Source organism: Ixodes scapularis, unplaced genomic scaffold (assembly GCF_016920785.2).
Source record: "Ixodes scapularis isolate PalLabHiFi unplaced genomic scaffold, ASM1692078v2 PGA_scaffold9__187_contigs__length_104089568, whole genome shotgun sequence".
NCBI lineage: Eukaryota > Metazoa > Arthropoda > Arachnida > Ixodida > Ixodidae > Ixodes > Ixodes scapularis.
Genome location: NW_024609884.1, coordinates 57,615,969 through 57,629,210, shown reverse-complemented (window position 1 = coordinate 57,629,210; position 13,242 = coordinate 57,615,969). Strand labels below are relative to the sequence as shown.

General features: G+C 43.5%; 1 protein-coding gene across 1 annotated transcript; it reads left to right on the top strand.

The window, feature by feature from the left end:
* Positions 1-83: 83 nt before the first annotated feature.
* On the top strand, positions 84-10,476 carry LOC8051509 (ATP synthase subunit e, mitochondrial). The gene is made up of 4 exons (XM_002433761.3): positions 84-250; positions 779-833; positions 1,573-1,674; positions 10,332-10,476. The coding sequence occupies exons 1-4, from the start codon at positions 206-208 to the stop codon at positions 10,385-10,387; spliced, it is 258 nt and encodes an 85-aa protein (XP_002433806.1). The 5' UTR covers positions 84-205; the 3' UTR covers positions 10,388-10,476.
* The last annotated feature ends 2,766 nt before the right edge of the window (positions 10,477-13,242 follow it).

Genomic DNA, 13,242 nt, shown 5'->3' with positions numbered 1-13,242 from the left:
GGCGTTGCTTATGGCAACTAAAATTTCTGAAAATAATATTTTGATTGTCAGTGACTACTAACGCCACTAGTAAAGGTCGGTGAAACGAGTGAGTATGATTGTACCAGGCCTGGAGCGAGCTCAGGGGCTCGAGTGCAATTTTTCGACCGGCTTCGTGTGTCTGCAGAAGGTTAGGGTTCTATCGTAGAACTTCATCGACATTATAATGGTCGAATTAGCTCCTCCAGTTGCCGTGTCGCCATTCATTCGGGTGCGTATCTAAACTGCAGCATCAGAAACGTTTTTAATACTATACAGCGTGCGAACTCGTCATCGTATTCACCTTTCACTCTAGAGGTCAAACGGTGTAGTCGACACATTTAAACGGCTTTACCGATAATGCGGAACTTTGATCGCCAAGTGTGGTGTACTCTGCGTGGGTATTACAGTATTTTGTACTCCAGGAGCCTGGAAAGAATGTTTATTAGGTCGTTTTGCTGGCGTTTGCGTGCTTCGCTCTCTAGGCCTACATAGTGATCATGTTCGTTGTGTTAAATCAGCCGCGAGCGGAGATAGCGAAGAAAATGAGTAATTTAGCCTGCTGAAGTTTCTAGCAGTTTTGTTCGAAGTAAGTAGTTGCAATAGAGAAGTCTGAAGGTTGCTGGCCAGCGGTTGTCGTTGTTCTGTTACTCGTGAGGGGAGTTGATCACTCACGAGAACTTTTGGGATGGCTTACGTGATCCTCTTCTCGCGTGGTCTAGACGGCGAAACGCTCTGAAACGTTGGTCCTACTTTTCAGGCTTGCCGATGGGGAGCACTCACTGCAGGCGTTTTCTATGGAGCGTACCATTTCAGTGAGTTGTTTCCGTCTGTTACACTTGGTTCAAATGTTTAAAAGGCAAACGTAGCTCCTCTTAATGTGAACGATGGGATGAAAGTGCTCAACTTTACAAAATATAGGATGTCCCCGGGAAATATGTAGTATTGGTTTTAATCCCCAAAATAAACTCTGCATCGTCGAACGCTCAATCTCCGGCCAAATGTAGCGCTAGCGGTCCAAACCGCCAAAGTTTCAGAACTGACTGTTGTCTCGAAACTTTTCAAAGGTAAAGTGCTGGCCGACAGTGCCCACGAATACATGGGGCTGAAGGGCGGAAACTACCGAGAACGACCCCGATTTCCCCATTGAAATGTTCAGAAAATCGCCTGCAACTTTTAAATAATGTAACAGTTCAGAAACTTTGGCATCTGGCATCTGGGCGGATTTGCTGTATAGCCTTTACACCAATTCTTCGCCGCTTGCAGTTCCCGAAAAATGTTTATCATTTTCAAGGTTAATGACATTTAATTTTTTTTTTATCCTTTTCAAAGCTGAGGCTTGTATTTTTTATTTTCTTTACGGAAGTAGAATTTTTGGTCACATTGGTGCTCAATGCAGCTTATATGTAAGTGTGCTTGCACTGTTTGACCAAACTCTTGCAGTAGCCTGAGCATCAGCATGGGTGGTATCATCAGGTCTACAGCATTATGTCTGGTCTTTGTGGAACGCTCGGCCATATTGTCAAGCAACAAATTAATCATCGATTTGCGCAGGGCGATTGAGTCGTAAGGAGACCAAGCTGCGCGAGTATGAAGCCCAGCAAATGGAGTTGATGAGAGAAAAGCGGGAGGAAGAGAAGAGGAAGAAAAACAGAGGTAAACATTCTCGGAGCCTGATCTTTCATTGGCAGCCAGTTGTTACTGGTGTTTGTTTGACCACCCATGTAAATAATTCCCTTAGTACTGTGTTTTGCATGGGCATCTGGAAGAGGGTACATGGGGAAAAGTTGCCCCCCCCCCCCCCCCCCCCCCCCCCTTGGGATTCTTGCCCTGGTGAAAATTGTTGAGATACTGGGCTGTGTATGCATGCACACGCCTGAGGTTTCTCAGAAGAGGACTACTCTGCATGCATAAAAAGCCCAGTAGACGAAGATGACGGTGTGCAGAATGTGATTATTGGAATGCTCTGTAAAGCGCGAAACACATGTACGACGAAACCGTGCGATCCGACGTCCGGTCAGGCAATACGACGGTTAAAGGCGAGGGTTTTCGACGCTCTTCGGAGCTACGAAAACCCTCGCCCCCGAAGGTCATTCCGGCAGTTCGCACGTCGGATCAAACGGTTTCGTCGTACATGTGTTTTCCGCTTAAGGCTCAGCCTCATTCCTCATCATTCTAGGGTTGCCCTCATTTGAAAGAGTTTTGTGGACGCTGGAAAGTCGCAATGTTGTCACAATGACATAACCTTGAGAGACAGAAAAAGGTGCTCCGGTTTCCCACTGCCAGTCACCTTTACTCTTTCAGTAACCACGGGGAAAAGTGGCGATTTTTGAGGGATGGACTGAACATTTTTCATTTGAACTACTCAGCATGTGACCAAGTATGATGCATCAAAATGTAGCCGATAAGGTTTGGTTTAGAAGAAAATAAGGTTTACGCTAATGGCTGCAAAAGTTTGTCAAGTTTAAGTGCTCAATTCAGAATTCGTGCAAAAATTTGCATTTGCAGTGATATAATCATGATTTTTAAAAATTGTTAATATACAAAAAGTGTGCTCTATACACACTACTATCACTTCTGTAAGTTAGAGATTTCTAGCTAATACTGTCTTTATTTGGTACGTCGGCAAGCATGCTTCTGTGGGGTCGCGCCATTCAGAGATGCTGTTGCATGCGGAGATGTCTGTCCTCCAGAACACTTTCTTTTTTCACAAAACACTACCCCAACTTCTCCTCTTCTAGTTTTTGTATGGCTTGCGACACACGTAAAATGTGCATCCCGGCTGAGGAGAGCCTGGGAAGCTAGAATGACATTTGACGACGAGTGCCTGTTGATATTCTGTGCCTTGGATATGAAATGCTGTTGTAGGGGCTCAAATCAAATGATCCAACATCCAGTCCCCACTGCTGCTCTCATCCAAAAACCAAGCAGCAAAAGCTGTCAAAATTGTGTGATTGAGGCTGTTTTTATAGCAGTTCCCTCAGTCAGCGGGACACCATGTTTGACAAATGCCACTGCCACGCAGAGATTTATTTCTGATAGATCACCAGCTTGGCAGAAAGTGCAAAACGAATTCTAAACCAAAGCTGTAGTTCTTTGGCTATCTACGAGATGGTGCCACATGTTCCAGCGTGCCAAATTCTAATTTTTCTGGTGCGTGGAAACTACCTATCACAGTTGATTAATGGCCCCCGGGTGTGGCACCGAAAGAGCTGAGCATCACATGGATTTAGCAGTGTGCAACGGAATGTGCAACGTGAGGGTGTGGTCGAGTGATAGAGGTCTTGCTCCCTTTTTTGGTTATGTGGCCACCTTTCATGGGCTGCCACAATGTGTGTATTTGTCACTGGGCAGTGATTGGCTGTTTTATTAGGTTAGATTCTGTTCTGAAAACGTATGAGCTGCATGTTGCTGCTGAAATTGGGATTTGGTACAGTTAATTTCTGCTGTGCCTCATAGAATAGCCCGCCTATTGTGTACACCTTTGTCCCGTTTAAAACGATTCCCATATGTTGGTGTATCAGCCACCTCGGTGGCTCTGAGGCACAGTGCCGGCCTACGGATCCTCAGTCCCCACCAAGGTGACCACCGTCAAATTGTGGTCACCTTGGTGGGTTTGAATCCCCACCAAGGTGACCACAATTTGACAGAGGCTACCCAGACTTGGGTTGCAAGTCACAATATCTCCAGGACGCGTAAATGAATGTTACTTCAAATTCTTCGCTCGAGAGTACTTGGCTAGAAAACAAGCACCCACTGACGCTGCGTATATAATAGCTACATCCCATTGGGCGTATTGTGTTGCAGTGGTCCAGGCAGAGCACCAGTGTAGTAATCTCTCACACCGAAATTAATACTTTTCTCTGCTCAGTGGGTATAAAGAGAGGATAATAAATCCATTTACTCTCAACTCAAATCCATACTTGTAAAAAGGGGGATTAAGTCCCCAGTCTTTTGCAGGCATATGAGAGGCCCTCTCTTTTTGTTTGGTTTGCAAGCCACAAATATTTACTTTCTATTTTATGGTAATGTATCAGCAACCTGCAGCGCGTCTTCTCATAGTGAGGATTTTTTTATTGTACAATTGTCATGGTCGAATTTCGGTAGGTAGTGTCTGTGAAGTGAAACGAATATGTCACCCAGCATGGTTGGGCACTTTCCCATAATTTTTCTGTCTGAGAATTTAGTAGGGTGTTGTCCTTGTTGATGCGGGCTGTTTTATGTAATTGCTCTTGTGGTGCTTTAACATAAAGCGTTTATCATTTCACGCTTGCTGTTGTGTGAATTTCACAGCATAGCTAAAGGGCTAAAACAAGTAGGCTATTTTTTTTTTTTCTTTTTCGTTTTGTCAGATTTGTAACAAAAGGCCAGGTTTTTATTTTGAACTTCTAATTTCTCTTTAATAAGAAGTAAAAAAAGTTTTATGTATGATAGACACTTGAAGATGCTTTTAGTGACTGAATCCTTAACTCTTCTTGCTGAATGACTGATCTACCTTATCTTAGGGTTCCATATTTTTTGATAAATCATAAAAACTCCGAAAAACTTGCCGGTAAATTTTTCCTCAATTCGGATTTATCCGAAGAACTCTGAATTTTGAGGCCACGGTGGCAAAATATAAAAGAGAAATGGCGGTGTTTTGCTAATACATTTTATGATAGCACAATTTCGGTGGTCCTGAAGAGAGGTCACTTCAGTTTCCTTTGAAGTATTGGGCTATTAACACAAGAGGGTTTACCATTTATTTCGTCAAGGTTCGTTCAAAACTATGGGTCAGTGTACTGGAGGGTCACGACAAAAGCCACTGTTTCGGTTTCCCGTCTAGAGCATACTATTGATGCTTCGTAGAGGGAGAACAATGAAAGCTGTAAATCTGTAGTTTACATAGGGGGGCAGGATGGGGCTGGAGCTTCTTTGCTTCTCACCGACCACATCTAGGTGTTTATTTATTTCAAAGTATCGACGTTAGTTGAAGCAACACTTTGCGAGATTTGTTGTGGGACAGTTAATATTCTAATGGCAAGGACACCAATGTCAAATGCAGCTGAAGAAATGACATTCGATGCAGATGAGCTCTTATGAATTTAGGATATGTTTGCGTAAGAGTGTGATTTATTTTAATGCGATAGCGTTAGGAGCTCGTGTCGCCAGAAAGCCGGCGTCGATGGCGTGATGGAAAAATCCTGATTGGTTGGATAGGGTCATGATGTCACAGCCACATGACCTCGCGTGGAAATTTCAAACAACCCACAACAGTCACGTGTGGAATGAAAGTGATTAAAACATGACATGTAATGTGAATTAAAGTTTGTCACATGTCTCGAATGATATCACTTTATAAATTAATTCTTTTGCCTTGAAGAAAAGATTTAAGAATTTTAGACGGGATCCGAACGCAGGACCCTTCGGTTGCGAGCCAGACACGCTACTGACTAGGCTACGCAAGGCACACTTGCACGGCTTGGTGACGAGCAAGGGTTTACTTGTTTATATGAGTGCCCGTGAAGCCGAAGCGAGGCGATAGCAGTGACAGGACTATCGGAGATGCAATAGCGTCTCCGGATTTCGGAGTGCACTTACGTCTCGAGCATGAAAAGTGAATGAGAAGGCAATGCGAGCCTTGATTACGCTATCGCGTTCCATTCTTAGAGGCGAAGCTTATGCGTCCTCCAAGTTTTAATTTTGAATTCTGAAAAATTAGAAACAGTAAAATGGAACTCAAATAAAGAAAACTGTTATCTAATAAAGAGCAAAAAAAATCTTAGAAAACATGAATCTTACTTATGCCTAAAAAGTAAAGCATGCATAAAGTAATTGAAATTAGTGATGTTGCACAACCACTAAACTTCAATTGTGAGCATGCTTTCACAGTAAGTTTGGCCCGTCAACATTGCATGATGTCTGATGGGACAGATTCCCTGCCATTTTGCCCTATTGAAACTTGGTAGCTACTGCTCTTTCGTTCTGCACCAGTGACCCTGGATGGTGCAGACATCATCGCACTGAAAACATTACTCATTAATCTTAGCATCTTCCTCGAACTGACTTATCTGCCGGTCTCCAGAAACATCATCATCATCATTCGTGACTTTTCCTAACAATAAAAAGCTATTTTTCAATGCTGCCAGATACCTGCCAAGCACCTTGGTGCTTTGCTTGCAAACAAAGGAACCAATTGCAGGCTTAACGAAATGTAAACTTTTGTGAGTGTTTTTATGAAACAGTCATTCACCACAATGTATGCGTCAGCTCCAAAGGGCCAAAATGGTGATAATGCCATAAATCTTCGATGGTAAATTGAATTTAATTGTACTGTACTATAAAGGCCGCTTGTTTTTTTAGGACACGCTCATGGCATACATTTCAGACTTATATTTAAAGCAGCGTGAAGAGACTGCAGTGGAATCTCATTAATATGATTTTCACGTGAACCGAGAAAAGAATATATTGCCCGAAAATCGTATTAGCCAAACATGCTCCAAAAAGCCTTAAAAATGCATACCTAGTGGGAAACTTGCTTTTATTCTGCAACCTTGAAATAGGTTGTCACTTTGCACTGGACTTTTTTATTTTCAATGTCCATGAACAAGTTCTTCTGAAAATTAAAAGAACCGCAGTTTGGTTGCTCAGCTCGGCATTTGAGACGAAAGCCTGAAGAGCGTCCAATGCTTCGAATGCGTTGCCAATGCAACAGAAAAGGACCGTCACTCTTTCCTTGCTTTTCATTCCTTGGCACATCCCGCCCTTCGCTTTTTTGGGCAGGAGGTTGATGAAGACGCTTGCTCATATGCATTGAACATATCCCGTGGCCAGTATTGCGAAATCAGCGCTGGCAAACGTGACATCCAGTCGGAAACAAGCACTGCATCTGCATTCTTTTCTTCGCCAGAAACTGTCTTGTAAAACAAACCGTGTCGTGCCTTAAACCGGTGCAGCCATCCACTCAACGCTTGGAAGCCTTCGATGCTCAAGGAGAGCGCATACTCATTGGTCTTCTTGCGTAAAACTTTCTCATTGACGTTCACGCCTGCTGCTCACACTTCCTTGAACCAAGCTAGAAGGACCTCTTTCTCTTGTTTGCTTTACGCCGGCGGCGAACACTTGCAGCTTCTTGCGAATTTCTTCCCGCTTCCCGACGATAGTGTTAAGCGTTGAAACCGGCAAATCAAGTTCGCGTGCCAGATCTACATGCTTCTTCTTCGAGTCTTCTTCGACCTTACAAATAATGTCCAGTTTTTCTTTCAAAGTTAATGGCTTGCATTTTCTTGACATTTCGGTACCATGAGAGCAGGGAGCACCAAAAAACAGCACGCCTGATTGCTATCTACCCAGAAAACAAAGAAGAAGGCGCAGAAAATGCAGGAAGCAAGTTGCGCAAGAAAGGCGTGTTCTCACGATAAAAAATTGTGTTGCTTGTATGTTAGACAGCCTAGATGCTTGTATGGCTCAACTGGGGACTTGTCTCTTAGCTGTAGATGAAAAATTTAGCCAGTGCAGTACTACCGCTAACCTTGGGTCTTTAACGTGTGCGACGCAGTAGGGATTACATGAATGCGTGCCATTACGAAACTCATCCAGATTGAAACGGGCAGGGGGTGGGGATTGAACCTAGGAGGTTCTGCAGCGCAAGCTTTCGCTCCACGCTCCGAGCTGAGATGCGTTAGCCCACTCGGCCACCGATCCCTCCGTTCTTATGATAGACGCACCACACAGATAGTTTCCAACTGCCGGATCAGGATCACGTGGTCTATGGGCCACATTTGCAATACGAGCTGCAGCAAAAAGACAAAAGCATTGATCGCCTGCAGACGTCAACGCTTCTCCTTCTGCTTTTCTCCTTGCACACTTGCGACCGATTGCCGCAGGGGGTCTCAAACCATGCTTCCCATGGTTTGAAATGGACCCTCCCTTCAATCTAGGCTCTCTACGCATACTTTTCGTGGTCACGCGCTTGAAAATTTGCTCTACTTTCTGCTTGAAGGCGCACGATGCCACCCGACTGGGTGCATTGGCGGCCATGATGATCACTCTAGCCCTAACTGCGACCCTCTAGCCATGGCGGCTGTGGCAGTCGCGATATGATCGTCGCGACTTGCGACTTCTCAGAGCTGTGGTGCTGATCGTAACTTACGCGGCCGTGCAGTGGGTCGTTCTTGGCTTGTGTAAATGTGGTTTGAGCTGGTAACTGGAATGTACAGGTATATTTTCCCATGAGAACCCATTTCAACTGTCGTATTGTCCGATCCCAAGTGAAAATATGATTGTATTAGCCGTATCAAAATAAATTGTTCCAATGGGCCGTTGGCTGGAATGAAAAAAAAAAAACATACCGAAAAATGTATTGTGCAGAATCATATTAACAAGATTCCACTGCACTTTCAAAAATGCAACACTGCGTGCGTGGCATTATGGTATCATTTTAGCTTAGAGAGGAGTAGCATGATTTCAATTTCAGTTTCACCATTGACAAAGTTTTGCATCTCAGCACGGTATTAAAATAAAGTCAGCATTCGTCTTCGTGAGAGCCCTCGTTGAGACACTGACCTCCAGTGGCCGTAAGGACCTGCCTAGACTTTACGAGGAGTAGGATTATGGCCTGCCACATCCCATACCTTTCTATAGTAGGTTACAAGTCAAGAAGGTAGTGGCAAATGCCCCTCAAAGGGAATCATATATCCCTCCGCCACCCCTGCTTCCAATAGCGTCCCATCGTTTCCGTGATATCGTGGCCAACGCGCGAGGTGTGTCTTGCCTTTCTGTACATATTAGCTTTATCTTTCGACTTTGACTTAGCATTGTGGAAGCCACGAGAGGGAGATTAGAGTTTTCACCCTCCGATGGAAACAAATGCGACTTTTGGCGGTTAGGTTCCCCCTCCGATGGATACAAAGGCTGCATTCAGGGGCTCGGTTCCCCCTCCGATGAATACAAAGGTCGCTTTCTTAAAAAGTGGGATCAGAGACAAGTTGGCATCACTCTGTAGCCAATATCTATCCATTGAAGCGGAACAACGAGCGTTTCCAGTGAACTCTTCTTTCGACTGCAAAGGGATTTGAAACCGGCGCATCACGCTTGTGGGAGGAGCTTCTCCTACCTTCTTGACTTGTAACCGACTATAGCAGCCTGGCACCACTCCAGAGTGCTGCATAGCCCTTCCGACTCTCGGATCATTTAAGAAGTCTGGGACATGTAGACAATGGAACAGGGGTCTACACTCTGGGACCGAGTAGAACCAAGGAACCGGAACCATGCCGGCTGCCGGGATTGGACAGCGCCGCGCCACTGACCATTCGCAGCAGACAGCTTTGTCCTGGTCCCCACTTGGTCCCGCCGTGCATGTAGCATAGGTGATTGGCCGAGTAAAATTCTTCTTTTGTTTGTTTGAGCACAAACTCTGGTATGTCGGGAGTTCCGAAAAACATGTTCCAGTATTCTATTCGTATTGGTAGACAACTCCATAAATTTAAGAAAAGTCGCATTCGAAAAGGCGTGCAGTGTGTTTGGTTGTGACGGGATGTCGTGAATCGAGGTTGGCAAATCGAAACCGAAACGGTGGCCAAAAGTTACCCAAGATGCTTTGCTCGGCACTACGCTGCTAGGATCAAATTCAATTGTATGAAAGAGAATCTGGTGTGAACATGTTGAAAGAGAAGCTAGAGCATCCTGCTGCAGGATTCCATCTGGACTCTCCGAATCCATTGTTTTCACTGAGATCACTCACTTGCTCGCTTTGGGGATTACCCTTTTCTGCAGTGGCCAGTGAATTATCATCTTTGGAAGTAAAAAAAGAAAATTAACACTGTTGTGATCATTTTTTTTTTCAGGTGTGTTTTAATTGATTTTTTTTAAGGGAATACAAAAAATAAGTAAACACAGGTTATTTTTGAAATTATTTAGTGACATTATGTGCGGGTGCTTGCAAGCTGTCCTGGTCAAGAAGCATAGAAGACTTTTTTTTTTTTATTCATTCCATTTTATTTTGGCGCATTCGCTTTCACAACATTCTGGCAGTCTCGGACTCTGCACTGGAGGTACTTTACAGAGCTTCTCTGTCGGATGATGAGTTTTCATTTTCTGAATTAAGTTCCCAGAAGCTTTGGAAACCTTAATCAAAAGAGCCGGTGCTTCGATTGACACTATTACCAGAGCAGCTGATACTAAATGTTCTCCATTTTGCACACTACTTAACGACTGTAGGAACTAGTTTGTCTTGGGAACTCTCACATTGTGTGCAGGGGTGTTGGCTATTTGGATAAATATAATTTTAACCTTAAAAAGTCATCCTGCTTAATAACTCTTGTTTCTTTTTGCAGAGGAAATGATTGCCCTGGCTAAGGACACCGGCACACCGATTCCCCCCAACTTTTAGTCGGTCATTCTGTAGCAGTGGGCTGCACCAGTCTTAGCTGCATCATGCTCCCCTCCAATGTCAATATTAAAGAAATTTTGTAAGATAGACCCCAATAACTCTCTTTTCTTTTTTTTCTTTTTTTTTTGTGCATTGTTTTGATTAGAGCAAATTCTGAGTCCGGCTTACAACGGCACTCAGTAAAATACATTTAGAGCTGTTAAATGCTAATGCTTTTGTGCGCAGCTAGAATGCAAATCCCTGTACAAACAGGCAGTACTTAATTAAAACTAAAGTTGTGGTTCATGATCTGTGCGTGCAAGGTCAAACTGGCATGGAATATTACTGGGTGATTTCAGATGAGATTGACCAAAGGGTGGCTGGTCGACATTTTTAAATCAACTGATGTTTTTATATGCCATTGTCTAGTGTCAGGTATAAACGAATGCACACTTAGTTTTGGCCAGAAAAAAAAAAATTGGGGACAGGAAAATTTGTAAGGCATGAGAGGAGGTGGGCAGTTGCATGAACGCGCACTGACGGAGGGGATACGTTTGAAATTGAATAACTAAAACGATAAAATTAGGAGAATTCTGATACTTTTTAGAAACAAACTATGGGTACAGCTTACTTGTAATATGCATATAGTAATATTTATTTAAATTATATTTATTGTTCTAAACATTGCCAAACGTGCCAGCTCGAACGACAAATTGCAAAACTTGGAGGCCTGTATCTCGTGAAATAATTTAATCATATACTTTTCAGATAGTATTCTGCTTATATATGGCTAATATTTAGAATGTATATTGGGTATCTGCGTGATACGATAATCGTAAATATTTAGGCAAACATGGGGAAAAAATCAAAACGAAAACTTCCGATGCGAATAAAAAAAATAAAAAACCACCTCCGATTGTTCTTAAATTTGGGTACCCTGTTATACGCTATTTCGGTATTCATTTCTATTAAAAACATATTGCGTTATTATATTGGAAAAAAAGATAACTCCCCAAGTAGGTTCCTTTTTCAAAGCCTTCACTTAGCAGTGCCCTATACAAGAAGTGACTCTGAGTTCCAGTTTCATGAAACTAAAACACATCTTTCATATATTTTTATTCAGATGAGGTCATTGGCAACTAGAGCAATCGGTCACACAGTAAAAGTGAGGAGAAACTACAGCATTTTATATACAGCGTAGAAAGATATGTATTAGAGACTAGTGATTCGAGAAAAGAGATGCAGTGTGAAGTTTTACCTTTCCGGTATATTTTATATTTACAATAAAAGAAAACTCATAAAAATAAAGATAGAATACTAAAATGGTTTATGTTGGCTATGTATTTCCGGGGACCAACCATTTCAGGTGAAACAAGGTAGAGAGGAGAAGGACAGGACAGAAAAGAGCGCTACTCAAAACTACATTTACTGACAAGAAAGGAAGAGAAAAAAAATAACCAAATAATCTTCCGCGGACTCGTGCATCTACCAGCTCAATATGTTCGACTACCAACTAGCCCACATGTCAACTTTACGGTAGCTTCGATACTCTCGGTGTACGAATGGGTCGTGGCAAGCAGTGGCGTACGCAGGATTTCATTTCAGGGGGGGGCCGGACCAACGGGGGACAAGATAAAGGGGGACAAGATAAAAAGAGAAAAGAAAGCCTAAGAGGAATTAAAAGCACCTTAATTTTTTTCTAATAACTATGCATTCCTCTATTAAATAATTAAAATTGTCATACTGGTGTTGGAAAGATTATGATACATAAAAATTGTGCCCCGGAAATTCCTCACCAGGAAGGCATTTGCAGTTTACTTTTTTTTATTTACAAGTCACGTTAACAGAAGGCACCAGACTTAGCAAAAAAACAAAAATCATAAAAACGAATATTTTATAAAGCACGTCTCCAATGCACGAAGCCTCCAGTTATCGGGGCTGATAAAGCAATGATGCATCAGAAGAAACGCGGAGTAAAGGCTCGTTCACACTCTTGCAACCGAGTACGACCGAGAGAGACAAGACCGGTTTTTAATCCTCTTGCGACTTCTTAGGACCAGCTCCGCAGCAGCGCGCCCGGTCCTAAGAAGTCGCAAGAGGATTAAAAACCGGTCTTGTCTCTCTCGGTCGTACTCGGTTGCAAGAGTGTGAACGAGCCTTTACTCCTCATCTTAACCTGATCGAACGAACAAAAATCTCACATGATTTTTTCGTTGTTGTCGATTTCTAAGGTTTTCGAAGTTCATTCACAAAAGAAAGTCAAGGAAGTCACACGACGCAACAAAGGAACGATGGAAAATGGTTTGTACACTCACATATTGCACTTGGCTCTCGTCCTGAGGCACCAGGTCGCACACTCGAGCCCCTATCTCGCGCGGTTCTCAAACTGCCGATGACAACTTCCGTACTCGAACCTTGAACCGAAAATCCTGCGCCTTTAGGCGCCTATATTCACTTGTTAAGAGTTTTCCCGACACCCAAGGAGCCAATCAGATATTGCTCTTTTTAGACCAATGGGAGCCACGCGGTACAAAACAAACACATACAATACAAAATCCAACTAAGAAAGGACAGGTGCATATACCCCCGAAAACATTCAAAAACCTTCGCCCTAACTGTTGACCGTCAGCCGGACACCGCTTCCAGGAAAAAAAAAACCTCGTCGGAGTGCAAGAGCAGCACCCACCCTTCTTCTCAAAAAAAAAAAAAAGGCTACAAAACATCGATGGGCCCCGCTGTGCTCGAGTGGGGCACAGCGCATGGTACGCACCCAGAGCGGGGGTTCTCAAGGAACAATTAAGACGGGGGACACGGGGGCCGCTCCGTGGCGACGACAAACCAGCCCCGGCGACTCCACGCAATTGGGGCACTTGCGA